Here is a 22564-nt window from a genome sequence, read left to right as displayed (position 1 = left end):
TATAGAAACTAAACGTATTCTGGGTAGAACTTAGATATTTGACTAGAACCAGACTAAGCAGCCAACTAAAGGAGAGCTGAACTAATGAAAACAAGAATCAGATGGGAGAACACGACGCTGTGACTGTCAAGGACTGATGAACTGACAAGACACAGGTGAGCATACAAAAAAGTTGGGAAACAGACAAACAAAGGAAGAACAATAAATGTAGCCACAGGGAGTTAATTTCTAAAACCACAGGAAACGCTAGAGAAAATGAGGAGCAACATGAAACAATGCAAAAACCACAACACAATTGTACAAGAGTACAAGAGAATGTCCAAAACCAAGCCCACAAATAAAATTCCTCACTGTCCAAAAGAACACATGCACACGCACACACAAACACAAACATACAAACCTTCCTCTATGAATTGTCATCTGCCAGTTGTTATAATTAAAGTAATGCCGGTCGCTGCACCTGGAAGTGCCAGCTTCCTAGATTTTCCTTTTCATGTATAATTTAGCCATTCATAATTTATTATTAATAGAAGCCCTTTCATCTCTCACAAACTGCCGCAAGTCTTGCACACGTGTCGCCTGAGAGGAAGCAGAGAGGAGAAAAATGTCACCAGCTCATTTAAATATATCTTGGTCTCTCCTGGAGAACAGTGTTCAAATGCTTTATTGTTCAAATGGAGAGAAGCAGTAGCTCTATTATAGGGCAGGCAGATCTAATGTGTTGTTAAAGCATATTGTCAGAGGATGTATTGAACAGCAGGGGTGTGCGTCTCACCCTGACGCTGATTCGATACATCCCCTGTTATGATATCAATTACGCTCTTCTACCATATGATCATGGAAAAGACAGAATCCATACAGAAAAGAATACGGGAGTGTAGAAATTATACCACATTAATATTTCCGGTACCAAGTGGTTTTGGTGACAGAATTTGACGGTGTCGAGGAAGATGCAGATGCCACCTGTGATTCTGGTAGTGGCAGGTGATGTGACTCTCTGGCGTCTCTGGAGATGTCTGACTTGTTTTGCGACAGCATCTTCCATCTTTTTTTTTAAACCTGAACTTAAATACACGCTTGCGCTTTATGAATGCTTAGTGGTGTGATGTGAAGTCATCGTCGCCCGCCAATCCTTTGAGGAAATGAAGCGCAGAAACAGGAGAGTGCAGGGTTGAAGGCTTGTTGAAGAGAGTTGCAGTGGGCGGCACTGAGGGACAGCAGCAGGTAAACAGAAAAAATACAAAACGACAGTTTGTGTGTTGTGTAGGTTAGGATGGGAGGGTATGTATGGTGCTAGATGAGCGATTTATATCCATTCATGTTTCTGCATTGGAATGTAGTGTATTTCAAACTGTTATCAATACTACAGATGTGAAAATTTGAGGACAATGTAAGAAAGTGCTGCATCAACATATCTGCGATTAATTTCCAGCTCGCCACTGATGCTGTCTGAGCCATAGCTCACGTTCTAAATCAGGTGGATTTTGATTTAATGGTGAATCTTTATGGCAAACGGGCACAAAGCACCTACGACTGATACGTCTAAAAACCAGACAGTAAGTTAATTCGAGAAACCCCCTAAATATAAAATATATGAATATCATCGGCTTTGATATCTAGCTCAGCATATCATAGTCCTGTAATGATTTTATAATGGAGCAGTTATGTGTCCAGGTGGCAGGTGTTTGTGGCTGCGAAAGAAGGGAAACTCCTGCCTGTGTTAAAATGATCTAATGTGACCGAGGTGATGGAGCCGTTCCTTCTTGCTGCAGAGTATCCATTATTACACAGGAGTGTCTATGGATGTAATTCATTTCTTCAGGAACAAATCAACTAATGAGACAGTAATGCTGCATTTATTCATACAGAGGCAAAGGCCACTCATGGCCGTTGCCCTCGCAGAATCCAATCCACGGGGGATTCATAAGCAGCTAATTTGATATGCTGATCCTTTAATGTACTTGGATGTGAAGCTCCATGATAATTTGCCAGTGATGGGCACTAAACCAGGAACATGTAGGCTTATTTGTGAAACACAATGAGCCTGCTTTAGAATGAGGCCTCTTCAGCTAAAGATTCAGATTGTGTGTGAGGTTCAGTCAGCCTCTCTCTCTCTCTCTCTCTCTCTCTCTCGCTCTCTCTCCCTCTCTCTCCCTGCTCAACACAGCTGAGCAAATCTTTGCCACCGTTTCACTGTGTGAGAACAAATGCATTAATGTGTATGTGTGTGTGTTTCTGTGTCTGTGCGTGAGTGCCAACCATCGCTGACAGGCACATCAGCTCCCTCTGATCACATCCGCCCTAATCTCCCTCCTCCCCTTCCTGTCTCCAGCTTCACATCTGGGTCTTTCTCCCACTCACGTGTGCAGGCAGACGAGCTGCACACTTGCAACAGGCTTCCCTTCCACAGATCAACACACACACACACACATACACGCAAACCACACATACACTCACTGACTCTCTCTCTCTCTCCACTGCACTGCTCAGCTCAGCTTTAGGATGTAAGGATGTGGATTGGAGACTGGAGAATGGGATCTGAGACTGAAGGAGCTGTATGAACTTCTGTTCCCCTCACTGTCATTTTCAGTTCACAACAGCAAATAGGGCGCTGTAACTCTTCCAAACTGAACTTTCTTTGCACTCTCTTTAATTAAAGGATCAACATTAGTAGAGGCAGCGAAACAACCCAAGTAGTACACGTAGTTGATACCTTGTAACAGTGACTACAGTCTCTGATGGGCTTTATGGTGTGAAACGGCAGGTTGGATTGTTCTGACAGTGAGACTTGAATGCATTTGACATCAGGAGATGGAGAAAAGCGGGGGGGTGGGGGGGGGGGTTAAGCAGCGAGTCAAAGTGGGACCTACTGGTCTAGTGGAGCGAGAGAGCATCACACAGGAGCAGAGAAAGTGAAAGGTAGAGAGGTGGGAAGATGACATGAGTGCACTGGAGACGAGAAATAAAGATTGAGAGCAGAGTCACAGGAGTCACCCAGACATTTTACCGTAGGTAACAGAGAGCTTTTTGTCCTTGTTCTAGTGAAGACAGCATTAATAAAACGGTTTATTGAGAATCACCATCTCTTGTCAGTTCTTTTAAGCTGTTACTAGTTCTGAAATCAGGGCTGAGGCACGTCGCAGGCTTCATTCATCACAAAGCATCTATCACTTTGTCAGAAAATGTTTGCCACACTGTTATTAATAAAGACATCAGCAGCGGGTGACAAGATTTGTCTATGGTTTTGTGCTGACATTTTCTCTTATCTCCTCTCAATCAAAGGGACTAACTGTTTTCAATGAGGAACACACTGACATGACAAGTCGTGTGGCACCAGATTAAGCCTCAGAATGCAAAATGAGCTAATCCGTTTTTTTGTTCAGAAATATTTTGGACTGTTTTTACTGTACAAAAGGGGATATAAGGGAATAATTTGCATAAATGTAAGAGAACAAAATGTTTAATCCTCATCTCTACCATCTACGCTTACACTAAAACTAGAATGGAACGCTTTAGACCGCAGACCCACCACATCCATGAATATTTCCTGAGAAATGAATGAAAATGACACGAGACAGGTTTTTTTTTTGTTTTTACCATTTTGTAATGAAATTTAGCATCATTCCAACATAGGTTGTTTGTCAGACTAAATTCCCAATTCCATCGTCCGACCAAATTTCATCAAAATCCATCCTCAGTTTTCTAAATTAACCTGCTAACAGACAAGCAAAACAATGCCAGCGCTCACATGCCCCCCTTTGGAGAGGTAATTTAGTTTGATGTAAATCCAGAGTGATTTTTTCATCTGGATCATCATAAAGGTCAAGTTGTGACGTTTCTCGATACGCTCGACCTGGACATGTGGAAGACATCACTCCCAGTTCAGTTTTAGCTTCATCTTGTTCAACAGATGTGCCCCTCCACCAAGTTGGGTGAGTATCCTAATTTCTGCGTAATCCTGCAAACAGACATACAGCACAGATCACGTAACCTCCCTCCATGGCGGAGGTAATGACTGTCCTCAGGAGACCTTTTGTGCTGGCAGACATTTGACATTTTTACATGTCAGAAACAGGTGGAACTACAGCACAGACATTACCGCTGACTTGGTTGAATGAGTGTGCCAGCAAGTCTGACAGCAGAGCTTTGGCACCACCATAGAACGCTGCTATCGTTAATGATATTAGTTACACCTGTGTTTGACTGGAGAATTTTTTTCAAGTTTCAGTGCCCGATGTATCACATAGCCAAGCTAGGCCAAGAGCTTGTGTCCCAGCTTGTCTTATACAAACACCCAGCATCTCTTCTGTGTGTGTGTTAGTGTATGTGTGTGCGCGTGTGTGTCCTTGTGTAGTGTGATGAATGGTTTTATGTGCAGCTTCAGGCTGTATTGATGGCTGGCTGTTTCAGACTAAGAGTTTAATTTGAGCCCCAGGAAATTTTCCACTGTTGGTTTTTCCACTCCAGGTGATTCATTAGGAGGGTGTTACTGTGTGCACTGTGTCTTTGTGCACATATATGAGTTTATATTAGAGCGTGTCAGGGTTTTCCCCGGCTCTACGTAAGGTTTCACACATGTCGAGTCGTAGAACAATGTAGCGTTTTAGCACTGACGCTGCAATGTGTGCGTGTGTCAAGTTGCATGTAAGAAGGTAAATTAAGCCTGCAATAATTCACTGATTGCAAATGAAATTCGGGGAAAAAAGGTTTACTTTGTCCAAACTAATTTGACAGAGAAATATTCTCATCATGTTGTCAACATTTTTTGTAATTAAGCTGTATTTTCATTATTGAGTAGAAAATGGAAAAATCTGCCTGCAGTTGTTTTTGTGTGACTTTTCTCATGTCACTAAATTTGAGAAAAATGGTTCAATCAAGGAACTGTTTAATATTATGGAATTTTTAATTTTGATCATTAAGAATGTCTGATTTCAGTTATTGTTCTTCCTGTATAACAAAACATGCCGAGTGCTTGCGTCAGCATGAATCACCAAGTTTTGACCGATGAGACTTTGACGTCCATCTGTCAGTCATGTGTAACTGTGAGCGATGTAGAGCTGAGATTTCACGGCAGAATGCTGCTGGCCTTTGCTTGTCATAGTTAGCTGTTGTTACACAGCTAGCTCAGGTAGCTGTGCAGCACGGTTTTATTCGCTTTCTCACCCCAAGGGTGGCAAAGCCAGCAAGAGAACCAAGTCAGTACTGTAACATTATTCCTCATCGTTAAACTGGGCTCCTTCAGGCTCAGATGCTGTGTTTGGTTCCATACCTGTATTGCTCTTTTAGCGCTTAATTGGCTACCGGGAGCTCCCAGTTCAGCAGAGTCTAGGGGGGCATAACACACATTGAGGCTTGGCACTAATGGCTACTGCTTGGTACCTCCCAAGCTAATCATTTAGAAAGGAAACAAAAAAAAATGCAGAAGGAAGTTGCTCTCTGCCTTAAAGACCTGGACTTTAAAACTTCTTCTCACAATTTTCATCCACGTCTTTTCCCTTTTGAGGTTTGTTTCACTCTAAATGTTGGGAGGCATTGAGTGCAGGTGAATTAACACCGCAACTGTATGTCCACATTCACGTTTCACTCCTGCTTCTTTGTATGAGTGCGTGTGTATAAGCAATACCTTGTGTCTGTGTGTGTTTAAGCAGTTGTTTTAATACACAGCTGAAAGTCATTCACTCTCCAAAAATTAATCCAGGCTTGGTGGAGCTTGTACGCTCAGCTGATCTGCCCTATTGTGTTCCCTCGTGTGTGGCCACCCTCGGTTTTCAAGTACATTTTGTGTTAGTGTATTTTTCACCTGGGCTTACGGTGACTGCCATTGTTGTCCTATGTAAAGTGTCCAATGAACCCAGTGTGTTTGGTTTGTACTCTTTACTGAGTACCTACAGTACCGTTAGCCTCATAGCGTAGTTGAACTGCCAAAAAGGGCACTGGGTTCCTCTTCTGACATTTTACTTCCTCCACAAGAAAATTGATTCCGGAGGTGGGATAAAACCAAACGCTTTTTTGATGTTGTAATCTTTTATACTGGTTGAAATTTGCGCGTTTCTAGAGGTTTCTATAAACATCACGACTGTGGCAGATGGAAGCCACTGTTCCAGCAAGTATACTATGATAAATGGCGATGCTGATCAATTGTTGATCTTCTGAGCTCCCACGCTCAAGCATCTCTAATGTTATTTATGTAAAATGTTATTGTATATATTTTTGAGTTTGTAAGTTCCAAATCAACTCTAACTCATCTGACACTTTCCTCCATCTTTTTGCACAGTTCTGAGACATTTCTTTGTGGATGAGACACTAGTCGAATGACTACACTAAGTTACTGTAATGCAGTTTGTTCTCTTGTCACGGCTGTATTGTTTCAGAAGGTCATCTAAGTTCTCAACAAGTTCTCCTTTTCTGTCTCCTCTGCTTTTAGACCTCCAAGCCAGCTGCACTTTTTAGTAAACAGGACTCCCAAACTGCCGCCAACACTCAGAACTGCAATCGCAATGGCAACCACAGTCGAGCGACTCATCCCCACACCTACAGAAACCCCAACACAGGTTCTTCCTCCACCCACCCACAGACCCAGAGCCTGCTTCAACACTCACCCCAAGCTCAAGCACAGTCCCACGCCTCTGATAGAAGCACAACTCCCGGTCTAGCTAGCACCCTGGAACACATTATAGGTCAACTGGATATTCTCACTCAGGTAAGCAGAAGTTGTGCTGATCTTTCATGCAAACAGCGTGTACTGTACTTTAGCTGCGCCGCCCACTCACACAGTCGAGGAAAAAAGCTTTCCTCTACTTTTCATCCTGCAGACCAGAGATCATTTCAGGATCACAGACGCAAAAATTGTTGCATAAGAACAACCACTTCCATGATGTTTGGCACTGCATTAGACTGGCCCACTGACCCCACGCTAGTGGGTGGTTGTAGCAGCATTTAATAATTACGTGAGCAGCAGTTCTCTACAGATGAACACTTAGGCTGTCCATAGAGAGGTCTGTGAGTCGTCCTGGGACGCTGCTTCATGAAAACCTCAATCAACATTCACTTTTTTACAAGGATAAAACGCTAGAAGTCACTGTGTCAGTTATTTGCCTTCGAAGGCCAGATGGAATATATATTTTATTTTGCTTTATGATAAAGCAATATTGCTGTCTCCTTTTAGTTGCAGTAAGTAACCCTGATGGATTTATTGAATCCAGGAAAGGGGGGGGGGGCATTTTTCATGCTCTTATTGATTTGTCAGTTTTCTTGCTTTATGAGATTCTGTAAACAAGAATCTGTGACTTCAAAACTGTGTTCTTTGTTAGTTGGATGACATGATACTCTTGTTTTACATAACGTGTGTTGCAGCAGATGTGTTACTCGCGCTCCTACAGTGACATCATGGGGTCTGTAGACAGGAGTCTTGAGATTAGCACTTTGCCATGTCTTGCAACAATATTGTCCACATTTTATATAATAGCTGAACTATATCCAAGCTTGTGCTTTGTGAAGTCAATTCTTCACTTTTTGCCAGATTTTGAGGTAGAGCAGAGAGAGTAGAAGGCAGCCACGGCGGGTGTCAAGTGCAGTGCAGGAGGAGAGAAAACAGCACGTAGTAAAAACCAAAGCTGTTCTGTCATTGATGCTAAGACACATGCATTTGTGTCATATTTAGATCTCAAAACACTGCGATTCATCTCCAGCTTTTTATCCAGATGGGCTGTCTGAAGTACGTAGCCATATCTCTCACATTAAACCCTTAACGTGAGTCTTTATTATAGGAATGAGACGAGAAGAATGGGAGGTAGGAGCACAGAGGCAGACATGTGAGGAGGTGAATGGGAGGAGAATAAAGAGCACATGGAAGTTTGTGTAGCTGGTCCTGAATGTGCCCTGAGGAAAGTACATCATTCATTTATGAGCACTGGCAGCACTCTGCCTTACTTAACTGATAGTAAGCGTGAATGCTTAATGGCCTTGCAGAGTCAAAGACACACTACTTGTGTGTGTGGGTGTTTATGCTAAAGGTTTTCTCCTGTCTTTCTTTCTTTCTTTCTTTCTTTCTTTCTTTTTTCGATCTTTATTTGCTCATCAAGCATGTGGCAGCATTTAATGTTAGACCAGGGCAACGATGCATCCAGCGTACCCCTCCCGTTCCCATCGGTGGGGGTTGTGCCAGCCTCCTTTCTTTCAAGTCCACTGCACTCCAACTCTTATACCAGATTGACTGTGTGCATCTGGTTTTATTCTTCTGCTCTATTATTGTTAACAAAGACATCAGTGGTCTGTTTTTACATATTAGGTCTAAAGATCCTGAGATACTGGGCAGAAAACTGTCATCTGACCGCCGTCCCGGAGCAGTATTTCATCTAAAAGCTGCCATAGTTCTTCTCGTGTAGCTTCATCAGTCCAGTAAGGGTGTAAATATTTACTTCAGTAAATATGAACTCAGAAGTTTTCATAACCCTTTTGAAGACAAGCATCTACTTAGCTGTTTTACCCAAGAGATTTAAGCAACAACCTGCCCAAAAAATTCCAGCACAAATAAAGAAAGTTGAGATGAGATGTTTACAAATTCCTACCTGGGTGTTGAATGGGGGCCTGACACTGAGGAATCTACTTAGTAAAACACACACATAGGTATAAGTAGACGCCTCCATAAAATAGCATATAAATGCGGCGAATAGCACAGTGGTACAAGCTTGAACAGGCTTTGACACCAATACAGATTTTAACACCGATGCTTGTTTCATAGCCTTATGATGAGTGTGAAAAACACCTGAAGAAGAGTTCAGTTAAGTTCAGACCAAGCACTGAACAACCCATCTTGGCCTAGAATCTTAAATATGAAGCATTTCATGTATGGCAGCCAAATACCAGAAAAAAACTCAGATTTACTTAGTTATACTTCACCCAAAAAGTGTATTTTACCTTTCAAGTACTCAAAAATTGGTGTCTTGAGCTCATGCATAAGTTTGTTCCCACATGTATCTCTTCTTTGCGATTAGCCACATGTATTTAGCTTGAAGCTAATAGCGGCAGCAACACAGCACAAAAATGTCTGTTAACAAACTCTCGAGCACGTTGCCCAATATAATCCACTTCTTCTTTATTCAGATTGTAAACTTAATCATTTGCACAGCTAAAAACCATTCATTGTGGTGCTGCAGTAGAAGAGTTACAGTTCATTGTAAACTCAAATCAAAGTATTTTTGGATTGTTGAGCACACAGCTGGGTAAGAAAGACCTGGATTACACCAGATGACACACTTGTGAGTTTGTAAACCGGCATTTAGGGACAGTTTAGCTTTTCGATATCACCATTAGCGTCAAGCTAAGTATACCTGGCTGGCTCTTTTTGCATTCTGGAGTTACAAAAAGTAATACAGGAGGGAATGAAATGTCTTCATAAGCTCGAAAAAAAACCTATTTGTGAGTATTTGAATGGCAAAAGACCCTTTTTGGGTGAAGTATTGCTTTAATATCGATTGAAGTATTTGCTGATGTGCTGGATTCAACGATTCAACCCATTGTTTGAACTACAGGCTCTGCGTGCGTTTTTAATGTCTACTTCACATATTGGAGAGGCTCTCTCGATCTTCCCTGTGCTTTGTCAAATAATAAAAATGCATTTTCAAGATAATGTGCAACAAAGTGTGAGAAATAACCTAACTAGTTTGAAATTTCTGTTTAGCTACTGTAAAAGGAAGGCTTAAATCCCTGCCACCCAGACTGACAAACAGAATAATTTATTTCTGCACTGTATTCCTGCTCCTTTATACATCCTCTCCACTGCATTATTTTTCACCATTCCATCTCTTTGTAACTTTGTCGTGGAGATGGAGGGAAGATGATGAATTATTCAACATTACACTGAAGCTTCCAAAACCACAGTTTGCTGTGTTAGCTGCCTTTCACTTGTCTGCCCCCCTCCTCCTCCTCCTCCTCATTCTTTCTTTGTTCTCTCCATCTTATGATTCATTATCTTACATGTCCTTTCACACTCAGCCTCAGTACCCACATTTATCCCCCTCTTGCACACTTTCCCTCTTAATTATGAAGAATGTTGCATGAGGGTTCACTCTTATTCTCAGCTCCAGCTCCTAATTCACATTATCAGAGCGATTACACAACAGCTACATGTTGGCTTCCTCGATAGATCATTGAACAGCTGCATATTAGAGAACATTTTGTGAATTTCCTCTGGGATGTGGCTCAGTTTTATTAGCATGTGTGTTAGAATGGATACAGATGCACAATCCAGGGATTTTATTGTCCGATTACAGCAGTTCTACCTTTTAGTGAAGTGGCAAAGACCACGAGCAGGAAGTGGAATAATACTGTCCTGTACAGATTAAGCCAGATTAAGCCAGGTTCTATGATTGGCAGCTATTCACTGAAAGTGTCACCAGACAATTTATTTACCTCTAGAACAATTAAAGAATTAAATTGTGTATTGTAAACCTGTGAAATAATCCTGCATTTTTATAGATATTTTGCATCCATGTTGGAACATTATGATGCAAGTTCACATTTCCAACATTTACTTACTTGTTAAATTTTCGGCAAGAAAAAAACCCAAAATGTACTGGACCATTACGTTAAGATACTTTTAAAAACTTGACAATATCACAAAGTGCAGTTGGTTTTTTTCCCTTGATCAAAAGGCAAATATAGAAATATTGTTTACAAATAATGAGTTCTGGCTTCTGGCTCTGATTAGTACAAATCACTGCATATTTCCAAGTTTCATAATGACCGAGATTTACTTGTGAAGGAGAAATGACCCTAAAAAAACCCTCATCAGGTTAATGTAGTCATATCATGCTAGCAGGCTAACATTAACATGTTAAAAGCAAGTTCAGGCTTTCAAGCGATGATGACTGTGATTTTTACTGGCTCATATGATGGATTTGGATGTTTTTGGCAGTGATGCTAACTGCGTTGCTCCAAAACTGCAACTCCGCTGGTTCCTTTCACCTGCAGCTATTTATGCACCGGCTCTCTGCATTAATCACACTTTCTGTCGAGGTTTTCTTTTTTTCAGCATATTTTTAAAAAATCATTAATATAAGCCTGTTAAATTTTTCACTTCAGTTTAGTAGTTTTGAAATAAAAAAAACTGGCATCCGTTAGCTTTGTTAAATCAAGAGCTGCTTATGTGCTACCTATCAACAGCACCGGTTTGTCTTTCTTTGACTTTCAGTCAGATGTAGCACGGGTCATACCAAAGCTATGAGACTTCGTAACATAGGCCAATAGTGCTGCAGGCGATGGAGAGTATAATGTGTTCTGGAGAGAAAAGAAAAACAACTCGCTCTATTTTTAGAAGCATAAAGATTCGGTTCCTACTCCAGATGAAAACTATAGGCCCATATAATGTTGCTGCTGCCTGGACACACACACACACACACACACACACACACACACACACACACACACACACACACACACACAGCAGGACTGAGGACAGGGTAGCCATATCAAGTTGGTAAGATAAACAGAATAGTATTGATCTAGAAAACAGAGACGGGTGGTGGTGGGGAGCAGGAGCAAGAGAGGACATACAAGCCTTCTGTCTGCCATGACGGATGAAATAGCAGGAGATGTTGTCTAGTCTGATGACCCACAAGGAAGCGGCACTCAGCCACACAAAATTATAGTGTGTGTGTGTGTGTGTGTGTCTGTGAGTGTTGGACAACAAGTTCATTGATAAGTTTTGAACTATTTTTGTCAATGTTTTTGTAATGATGTGTTTAATTATTAATGAATGGTTGCGTTTGTGTGACTCTCTCTGTAGGCGGTTGTAGCTGGTGGGCTGGACTCTGAAAGGTGTTTCAGATAGGATGTGGTGTGCAGGGTCCTCCGCCATGGAGCCCATTCATTGTCTGTGTCTTGCACTCTGCACTAGAGTTGAAAAATATTTAACTTGGACACTCTGTGACTGCACTTTAGCACTTCCAGTAGGACGTAATTTGCCTGCATGGAACGTGAGAGATCACAATAAATTAATGGAAGAGATCGTAACTTGGTGGTGTCCCAGTTTCTAAAGTGACGTAAGTTTATATTCCTACTGGGACATGGAAAAGAAAGCTCAGCCTAAGGTAAACCTGGAAGCAGTCATCATCCTGGTTGCTTCCTGAGGATTTCTTGAACCCAGACCATCGTCTTCTTTGCTACTACTCATCTCCCTCTTCCTGGCTTTCGCTCGTCTCACCTAGTACCTTAGCCCAGAATGCAACGCTCACCTCATCTGGGACATCCTTGATGCAGACCTCGACAACATGTAGAACAAGATATACACCAATGTTACCATTGTTTCAATGAATCCTTCATGATGCTTTAAACAACTGTTGTGTAAGATGTGCCCCCCCAACCTTTCAAAACACATGATTTGTTTCACAATTAGAACTTCTGGCAGAGGTTCATATTGTTGTCTCATTTGATACACAGATCAATATTTCTGTGACAAATTTACGCAGGTGCAATGTAAACGTTTCCGGGGAATCTCAGTAAATGGACTTCAAGGACTACTTTATTAGTTATCAGAGGGAAATTACATTGAATAACCCAAATGCATGTGATTTGGTTAAAGAGAGTGTAGGAATGTGGTAATTATAGGGACTTTCCTGTTTTTCTAACATTCTCAATCAGCAAGAAGTGAAAGTCTTAGAATAGTCCTTTGTTCCTTCACAAGTAGGAATAAAACACAAATTAGAAGTATTTCCCTCTCTTATTTTACATTACTGTAACTTGTACATTATCAAATAGCATCAGATGTGCTTTAAAATGTCTGTTACAGCGTCGTTTTACAGAAGTCGAGTTTGTTTTGTTCAACAGAGCTGTGGCATCATGATTCTTTCAGGTCAGAGCTTTCATTTCAGTTTTGCTACTAAATATTCCTTCTGGGGTGTCATCTCTGTCTTGCTATATATATTAAAAAAATATGATTTATATGTTAGTCTCAACTCTTGCCAACATTTTGTTGACCCGTTTGTATTTTTACTTTATCCTCTGCTCTGTCACTTGAAGAAATCAAGATCCTTTAGGATCCTTTTGATTCAATTAGTTTATCAATTTAGATGTTCTGGTAGATGATTTTTTTTCCCCTACCCATTATGCCATAAATAGATATTTTTGGTCTTTATCAAACAATCCTGCCGGACGAAATTATTATATGGTGCCAGAGTGATACTGGAGGAATAATTACTTTTATTTTCTAATTTAATCTACTGAAGAAGTCAGCGTATTTGTTGACCACAAACTTCTTCAGCCAGTAACGGCATCGTAGCTCTGCCCTAGTTGTATCATGTGCCCATGAATTGATCATGAAAGAGACAGAAATGAAATTAGATCTATGGAGAAAGTCTATCAGCACGTAACTTAAACCCTTTCATAGACCTAAGATGTGTTTCATGTGATGGTTCAAGTGTGCTTTATTTTAATAAACTGATCGAACATCTTATTTTCAATTAAGTCCTAATGTACGAGTTATGCTCATACAAAATCTGCAAAACTCCCGGAGGTTGGAAGTTTGTAATTAAATAGATGTTTCAGAGAATGTGTGGTCATGACATGAAATGTCTTTGAGGGGTAAAAAGTCATGGAAATGATTGGTAAAAATGTGTATGAACCATGAAAACCAAAAAAGTGTGTCTTGTCTGTTCTGTCCGTCTCATGCGGTGTGTCATCCACAGCTGGTTGTATCTGTATTACATCTGGATGACTGATTCATCTCTGCTTTCTAGCATTTTCAAAAACTTCCTGGCACAAGAAAGGACAAAGACTCACAGGTCCAAACACGTTGAGGTTCTCCTGTTCAGACATGAATCTTCTAATTCTTGCTGTTTGTTAAGCTGATTAAAGGCTGATTTAATTTTGACCTTGATGTGGCAGCTGAAGCTCCAACAGCAGAGAGAAAAGCTGATTCTCTCCTCAGTAATTAGTTGGTTCAGACGGTTGCAGCCCTGGAAATTACACCTGGAGGCTCGTCGGAGAAACAAAAGCGTTCAGCGTTCAAATGCACAAACATACAACAAACACTGTCACTGTTGGGGGTTGCTGAGAGGAAAAGTATGTCACACTGTGATCTCACTGCCCACACATGCAGGGCCTGTATCGAAAAGCTCTTGTTTTCTCTGCGTATGCAAGTGTGAGTGTGTGTTGGGGGGGGTGGGGGGACGACAAGAGAGAGTGCGTGCCAGACACAGAGACTTCGGTGTTTTGAGCTCATGCTGCAGATTTCCCTCCGATAATCAGCTGGATTGTCTTGCACGCGAAACATCTGTCTCAAACACACACAAACTGCCTCTTTCACACACACAAACACAGCCATTATTCGGTCATTACTGTCAGGCTGAAGCTGTACAGCCTTCTCTAACATGCTCCTCTCACATCCATCTCCTTCCTCCCGTCTTTCTTCATTTCCACTTTGTTACCCCCCCCCTCTCCATCAATCTCCCCTCCTTTCCTTCTCTCTTTATTATCTCTTCTGTATCCATGCAGACGGTTTCCCTCTTGGAGCAGAGGCTGACGCTGACAGAGGACAATCTCAAGGAGTGTTTGCAGAACCAGGTGGAGATAGGTCTACTTCTCCAGAGGAAAGAGGAGGTGTAAAGACGGCAGCGCCAGAGAAAGGTTGAGCTGTGGACTCACGATCACACTTGGAGCAAGCAATCCTCCCCACGTCGGCAGAATTAACCCAAATAATGATCACAAGCGGAACTTCCACATGCAGCACGTGACCATTTTACTGCTCTATGTGCAAATAAACACGCATCAGTTACAAAGACCAAATGTGTTTCAACCAGCAGCAGGTAGTATTAAAGACTATTGTTTGACTTCCAAGTTTTGCTTATCCCTTTTACCACTAAAGCAGAAATGACAGGTGATGGAAGGCGACTTCTGGTGGGTATTACTGCTTTTTAATCTTTCAGAAAACATTTTCACTGCTGCCCAAGAAAGCTGCTTCTGTACTGCAGGAGAAACATCCATTTATTGAGATTACTGACATTATGGTGACTTATTACCAACTTGTTTCAAATGATCTGTCTGGATTATTATTTGTTTAACTCGAGAGATTTAGGGATCGATGAGCGAGCTTTACCTTTAATGAGAGAGAGAGTGGGGCAGTCTTGTCAAGTCATAAGCTTGTTTCGACACAAATTCACAACACAGCGGCTGATCAGTGAAAATGCAGCAATGTTCCCATGCTCAGTTATTTTGAAACTGAGAGAAAAACTCAAACAGTTCAGGTTCTGGAAAGTTCCAGGCAATCCAAATCCCCTGTGTGCTCCTGATGGCCTTTCAGACATTTTGAGACATTGTGTAATAATAGTATGCCGTCATGTTTGAACTCCCGCTGACACAGAGGTCATCAGTTAGCGGTCCAGGATACCGCTAAATAGAAGGTGCCAGATGTGATCTGAGTGATTCACAGATGTACTTGGAGCTGCCCACTTGTGATTGGCTCATTCAGGACACGTTAACAACATGTCTGACCAGGACCGCACACGCATCTGACGAGCAGCTAACCGGAACCGTTTCACCGGACTGCTAACGCCATCTTGTTATTTTGCAACGTTGTATCAGAGGTGAAGGAGTTGAATATTGGAGAAGTTGTTCATCTGCAACAGTGCTGAGAACAGCAGCAGTCCCATTTCTGCTGACAAAGGATCTGCTGCTACTTGTGTGTGTGTGTGTGCGCGCGCGCGTGTGCATACATGTGCGTGTGTCTTTCCAACTTGCAGCATGTGCAGGTGTCACCATCTTTAATGTGTCTTTTGTACTACTGAGCCATTTTTGAAGTGAAAGTATGTGATTTAGATAGATTTTGGACCATCTTCTGTAGGATCAGGTGGACTACACACAGTCTGAAATCTGGAAGCATTTGCGCAGCTGACAAACACATTGATGGGTTTGTTCTTCTTCGTGGGATTCACTGACAATTAGAACATTTCTAAAATAACACCCGATTCTGAAAAATGAAGAATAATGGTGCTTTTTTGTGCGTGTGTTGATGTTCACTTTGAGTACCGACTGATTGTAATTGCTGCAGTTTAAAAGATGAGTGTCTTGTTCCGTGCCTTTATCATCCTCCGTCTGAAACTTTTCTGAAGTAACTTATTTTGAGGTGGTGATAAATGTTTTTCCGCTCTTATCTTGAAATTAAATAGACGCTTGGTGCTCTTTCGTAACACCTAGTGCTGGTGCTCTATCATTTGCGAGTTTGTTTTCATAATCATTGCCAAAGCGGTGATGTCACCGGTCACTCTTAAGAGACTGTTTCCTGCTCTGATTGGTCCACAAAGCCAGAGCATTTACCCAAGAAATCATGACTTTCCTGTGTTTATTGTCCTCAGCAGAGATGTTAAGATCATGAGCTGTGAGCTGTGTCATCCGTAGCTCACGGTGAGTAATTCTCACCCCGTTCGTTGCCAGATTTGAAGTGATGATTTATTACAAAAGCATGGGCTTGGAAGTTTAAACGATGGCCCCACTTGTGCGCAAAATCCTTATGTTTCACCTCGGAATTAATTTACATAACCTGACCACTGATGCTGGATCAGTACTTTTATTTTTAGAGGCTTTTATTGAAAAGGCGCCTGCGGTTACACTTCAATGTAAACTGTGTTTCCCCCTCTGAACTGATGATTTTAGCCAGAACATTAATACTTTTTTTTTTTAAACTTGTAATATGTTCACATATGAATCTTATGAATCATACGGAGTCTCATCGCGGAGTCACTCTGAGAGCAGGGTGGCGTCATTAAAAGGGGAAAATATTAATGACTGTTTCTTTAAGACCCAGCTCGGGCTCTGCTCTGATGGAAAAAGAAGAAAAACAAAACCGGAATTCTGGAGCTGTGCTGCCAGGCCCACTCTCTTCCTTCCTGTCTGGGGCCTGAGGACACACGCACACAAACACACACACACTCAGGCCAGAGAAAACGGCTCCCTTTACGATGGGCCTCAAGCAGACGGCCTGCCAGGAGCTCTTGCAAAGGAGAGGAGGAGCTGAAATGGCGGGTTCAATAACTTCTAGTCTTGACTGTTGGCGTGTGTGTGTGTGTGTGTGTGTGTGTGTGTGTGTGTGTGTGTGTGTGTGTGTGTCGCCTCCGTTTCAGAGGGAGCAACTGTAATCAATTTTTTTTTAAACAACAGCTGCGTAATGCCACAGTGCCACAATGCTACAGAATCCTCATGATCTGTCATAATCTGTCCAGCCCAAAACTTTCTGGTTTCAATGTTTTGTTCACCCTCACTGCTCTCATGGAGTCACAGCAGGCAGCTGTTTGAAGAGAAACACCTCTTAAGTAGTTAACAGTAAATACTTGACCACTGGCTGAACATAGTGGAGTCTTTAGCAGCTAAAGAAGCATTCACACTACACATCTCAAACACAGAACTGTCACATCACGGTAGTTCAACCTGCACAACATGCCGTCTGAAGACGTGACACACTACACTACTGCGAGGTGCCAAGGGGTCAAGTGTCACCAGGGGTCATCCATGATGACTCTGTCTTTTCAAAGATGCAACACAGTTAAGTTCCCAAAAAGTTATTGCTTTTTACTCTCAGTATCGTTTACGTGCATCGTTCTTGGTCCGTATTGCAACCAGACGACCCCTCCTGCAGGTTTCCCTTCACACCACGCCTGACCATCTCGTGGTTGAAACCTGCCGCCAAGTGATCCAGATATTTTGCCTGCAAAGTATCTGGAATGTATCTGCATCTTTGAACACTTTATACAAAGCTTTTCAGTACTGTTTCGCCTCATATACGGGGCTTTGGTTGGCGGGCTCCAAAACCTGTCAACAAGTGGAAAATCAGATCTAAAATTGCGTAGTATGAAGTAGGCATAAAGAGCCAAATAGTTCCCCTCGGGAGTTGATAGAGGCCAAAAATAGAGCTTCAGAAAGTCAGTGTTGGACTTACATCGACCACATGGAAGTACAAAAACGTGTTTGTACTCTTTTTCTTTTCTTTTTTTTTTATACCTCTGTCTGTCCGAGGACATAATTAAGTCTTAGACCTTGGGACTGTAAACCTTCAGGTTGGAACTTTAGTCTGTGTTTAAGTGTAAGTTAAATCGAGGAAAGGTTGTGTGAGCAATGGCCAGGCTCGCATCCTGCTGACATGAAAATAAGGTGATAATCATTTGAACATCGTTTGAATTTTGGGGACAACAGAAATCTCGGCTGGATTGATCTTAGTTCTGTAAAAATACAAAAGTGACAGTGATGCCTCGGGCCCTCTGTCAGATGGATTTAGCTCTAATGTTCCTGTCGATGCGAGAAAATGCAGGGTCATCCTGGAAAGAAAAAAGTTGGCTCAAATTATGCCAGACTGCAATGTAACATAATCCAGCAAGGAGCTGCAGTGGCCAATCAAATGCTTTCAAAAGCAAGTTATCGGTAATTATTTGTTTTTGTTTTTTAACCAGTCAGTTTTAACACAAGTTTGCCACTGGTAACTCTTCCCTCCTGTAACACTGTTCATCACATAAACGTCTGCTCAGTTACAGTCCTAACTCATGGATCTGTTACTCAATCTGCACCGCCTGGATCATATTTTATTGTCTCGTTACCTGAAACACCACACTCCTACACACTAACGCGGTATTTTCTTTTCTTTTCTTTCCGTCTTTTTATTCTTTTTTTTTTTTTTTTTAAGCACAGCTCAGATTTCTGTCCACTACAGGCTGAGTTCAGTCATTTAGCTTTGATGGATAAAGGTAGGGTTCGCATTATATCAGCAACGATCCTCACATGTGTAGATGTTTGTGTGTGTGTGTGTGTGTGTGTGTGTGTGTGTGTGTGTGAAAAAAGAGAGAAAAGAAGTTGGAGAGCGAGCGTCTGTAATATGCAGCCCATGTGTGGCCCACAAGTGTGTAGGAGGGGGTTGGTGAGCCTATGAGGAGAACATCTGGATATGTTTTTCCTGGTGTGCTGTGGTTGCTGCCACTACTCGCCTTTGTGTGCGTATGTTTTAGTGTTTTACTAGTTCAGTGTGTCAGGTCTTTGTGCTCCTCTTGCCTTTTTGTTTCCTCGAACCCCCCCAAAAAAAAAAAACTTTTAGAAGCACGGGTATCATTTATGAAAATTGAAATAATACCCAGACTCTGACAGCTGGAAGTTTCTCTTTTCAGCAGGTGGAGGCTCTGTCGTCATACACAGTTTCACTGTGGTAGAAAAACAGACGGTTTTTACCATCGATTCTATGTATTCTTAGAAGTACACATTCTGGTTCTCAGTGTTATAATTTGTCTTCGCTGTCCAAAGCGCTGGAATCGTAGCAATACTGCGGTCACTGCTCGATGATCTGAAGGGCTTTTTTGTATTTTTATGGAAGAAATGTGAGGTGGTCCGAAGAAGAAAACCAGAGCAGAAAGCACATTAGAACACAACAGTTACCAAACTTTAGGTTGTCACAGCAACATCAGGTGCACCAAAGGTTTCATTCACGGACAAAAAGAGAATGCTACACAAAGGGTGTTGATGGAAAAATCCTTGGACTGTGTTTGATGTTAATCACAATTACGCTGTTACTGAATGAATCCCAGTGCTGTAGATGGAGATTGTCAGCTCATGAGGAAATCAGCTTTTGATGTTTTCAAAAAAGCCACATGTTGGTGGTACACTGACGCGAGATAGAAGAAGGATGCCGCTCTCATTCCTCCTCCAAGTTCTGAAACTCTCTTTATGCTCCTGTGTAACTTGAGCTGATGTTCACCAGACTCTTTCTCACTTGTTGCTTTCACGATTAGAAGCTAGCCGGGAATTCTCAGTACAGGCATCACAGCCGACGGAAAAGATGGAAGGGGGCATTCACGGAGGGGAGGACAGGGTTCGTAACTGCCATGGAAGAACCTAGAAAAGAATTTAATAGTAGCGAGTTCCAGCCCTGAAAAAGTCCTGGAAATTTGCCCCACATTTCCTGATATTGGAGTGTATGTGGTTCATTTCAGATCAACTGAGAAAAATCATTTGTGTGTGTACATTACTATATTTATGTTTCGTTAAACCCCATCGTCTTCATTCATTTTGGGTTAGTATACGCTGGAACCACTGGACGTGGATTTCTATGTTTACTTTTTCCTTTAGGTCGGGAAAATCACTGAGCATCTTTAGTAAAAATGTGTTTCCATCTTTGAACAAGAGCATGAACTGCTTCTGAGTGCTTGCGACAGCCACGCTGATGAGATCCATCGCAAGCATGAAAAATGTCACAGAAGAACAAGAAGTCTTTTTTTTTTACCCCGTGTTGATATTGCGCTTCGATAAAACCTTTACCATAATTCTGTTTCTTGGGGCCCAAGATAAAGAAAACCAACAAAGGCTATTGCTCTAAATCTATTTTACAAAGTTAGATAATTGTTCACTTCCGCTTTGTTGCTCATGAGCAAACAGTGAACCACCCCTGAAACAATAATTGTCTGTAGGTGACAAATGCTGGGCACAGGATACTAGCACTATGAAGTACAGCTACTACTAAATGATATATGTAATGCATGTAATATATTGATATGTATTAATTATGTGGAATCAAATATTTGTAGTTGCGTAGATGTCGTTGAGGCACATAAACAGAGTAACACTTTGAGGTGCACAGAAGACGTCTGCTGTGTGTTTTTAAGAGGAGAAACTTGTTCGAGCCTCAGTTCTGTCATGTCCTCTCTGACCAACTCTGGATTTGGCAGAACTCCCTTATGCCTCATTTCCTGCCCCCCCCCCCCTTCCCCCATTTTAACTCCCCTCACCGCCTCCTCCCCTCTCTGAGACTGAGCTGCGCTTGTCGGCAGTGACTGAGGTTTGGCGCTCTGCTCCTCCAACCCACGCTTCAGCTTCTGCTCCAAAACCATCTTTTCCATTCAATCCCAAAGGAGTTTGAATGCATGGAGGTTTATGAGGGATTCGACGAAAAAATCTGTTTAATCTTGTTGACCAATTTGCTTATTCTGGAGATCTGACAAAGAAGCCGCACTTCATCTGCAAGGCAATTTATGTTCCCCTCTTTTCAGCCTGCTGTATCTCTCGATTAAGTTCGGTGCACGCATCTGCTGTTCAGCCAAGATGTTCATGCAATACAAATTTGGATTCACTAAATATAGAGTCGCTGCATTTCTGCTAGTGAAGTAAAAGCCCTGACATTATTCATGAAACTACAGTTTAAGTGGTGAAATTCACCAAGGTCAGCTGTAAATCGCACACGACCTCCGGTGGCACTGCTCTGGTAACAAATAAAGCATACACTCCACGCTGTGTGAATGACGACCTACTTTACAAGAGGCCAACCCACAAAACAAACCTGCTGATAACTTGGAAAACACCTGCCGTCCTCTCACCTCATTTTAACCTCACTTCTCAGAAGGCCTCTGAAGCACCACGTAGCACGAATACTGGCTATAAAATACTGTCTATGAGCATAAAGCTCTAACGGCTTACTCATAATGTTATGGCAACTGATGAGAACATAGATTAAACAATGTTAAAGGGTATTTGTGCTTCTGCGTCATGCGTCTGGAGACAATTAGCACTACAAGGAGGGAAACTGCTAGCAATAGCTCCCAGTAGATCCAAAAACTTACCAACAGGCAAAAATAATATTTCTTTTTAGCCGAAATGTTAAAATAACAGTTACTTTTTTCAGTCGGTTGACTACCTCTTTGTCTTTGGTGACTCATGTAAAGATTTGTTATTAAATTATAGCCGGACATCACTGTGAAACGGACAGAGCACTAAGCTAATGTAGCTAGCATAACATTAGCTTTGCTCTTTTAAAAATTCAGTGCTTCAAAAATCTTAAAAGTCGTGTTCAATTTTGTTTGTCGTAGAGGTTATTTTCAGTAATCCAAAATCCAGTGTAAATTCCATTCGGTTTCTGCCAAATGAACTTGAGCGACGCTAACTTTCAGAATAGCCAACAAAAATACGTCATCCCTTCAGCCAACGCGACACGGTCTAATGGAAACAATCGAGTCCTGACCTCAGGTTAAGTAGCATTTGAGAGCTTATTATCTTATATTAAGTTTTTATTCTTTTGGTAAGTATTATAAAATATTGTTTTACAGTGTTGAAATTAAAATCTGATGGCACATTTCACACCAATAAACTTTAACATCAACTTTTGATCCAGTAGGATTTTTTTTTTTTTAACACTTGAATCTTGGTAATTAGTTATGTAACACCAGTAGATATGAGGTCATCTGCTTTAAAACTGCTGGCTGAATGTGAGGCTGTCCTGTGTGTCAAGTGCTCCTGCTGTGGAACAAACCCAGCTGAAATAAGTGAGCCTGTCAGGACATAGATCACATCATTAAGAGTGTTATTTGAACACCTTGGACCATCTGTCTTTACGGCCCTGCCTGTCAGTTGTCATAGTGATATAATGGGGTGAGGCTGAGAGTGTGTGTGTGTGTGTGTGTGTGTGTGTGTGTGGTGAAGCAAGGACTGAGGTAACGTGCCTCGTGTGTTTGCTCTGCAGGGCGATTAGGAACTGTAGGAGGGATAAAGATTTAAATGCTTAAATAAAGATTCAAATAAAGCTGATGTTGATCTTTTTGCAGTTGATTGATTG

The 22564-nt window shown here is 41.7% G+C and overlaps 1 protein-coding gene across 4 annotated transcripts in view; it reads left to right on the top strand.

The window, feature by feature from the left end:
* Positions 1–16146, top strand: part of poc1a (POC1 centriolar protein A) — a 30347-nt gene extending 14201 nt beyond the window's left edge. For all 4 annotated transcript variants that reach the window (XM_086199757.1, XM_086199756.1, XM_086199759.1 and 1 more), the window contains 2 exons: positions 6425–6700; positions 14491–16146. In XM_086199757.1, coding sequence (XP_086055883.1) covers positions 6425–6700; positions 14491–14601 — 387 coding nt within the window. In that variant the 3' untranslated portion in view covers positions 14602–16146. The remainder of the gene's footprint in view (positions 1–6424; positions 6701–14490) is intronic.
* The last annotated feature ends 6418 nt before the right edge of the window (positions 16147–22564 follow it).

Source organism: Aulostomus chinensis, chromosome 3, assembly GCF_037954235.1.
Source record: "Aulostomus chinensis isolate RoL2024-O1b breed Wild chromosome 3, RoL_Achi_v1.0, whole genome shotgun sequence".
NCBI classification, from domain to species: domain Eukaryota; kingdom Metazoa; phylum Chordata; class Actinopteri; order Syngnathiformes; family Aulostomidae; genus Aulostomus; species Aulostomus chinensis.
This window is presented reverse-complemented; position numbering and strand designations above follow the sequence as displayed.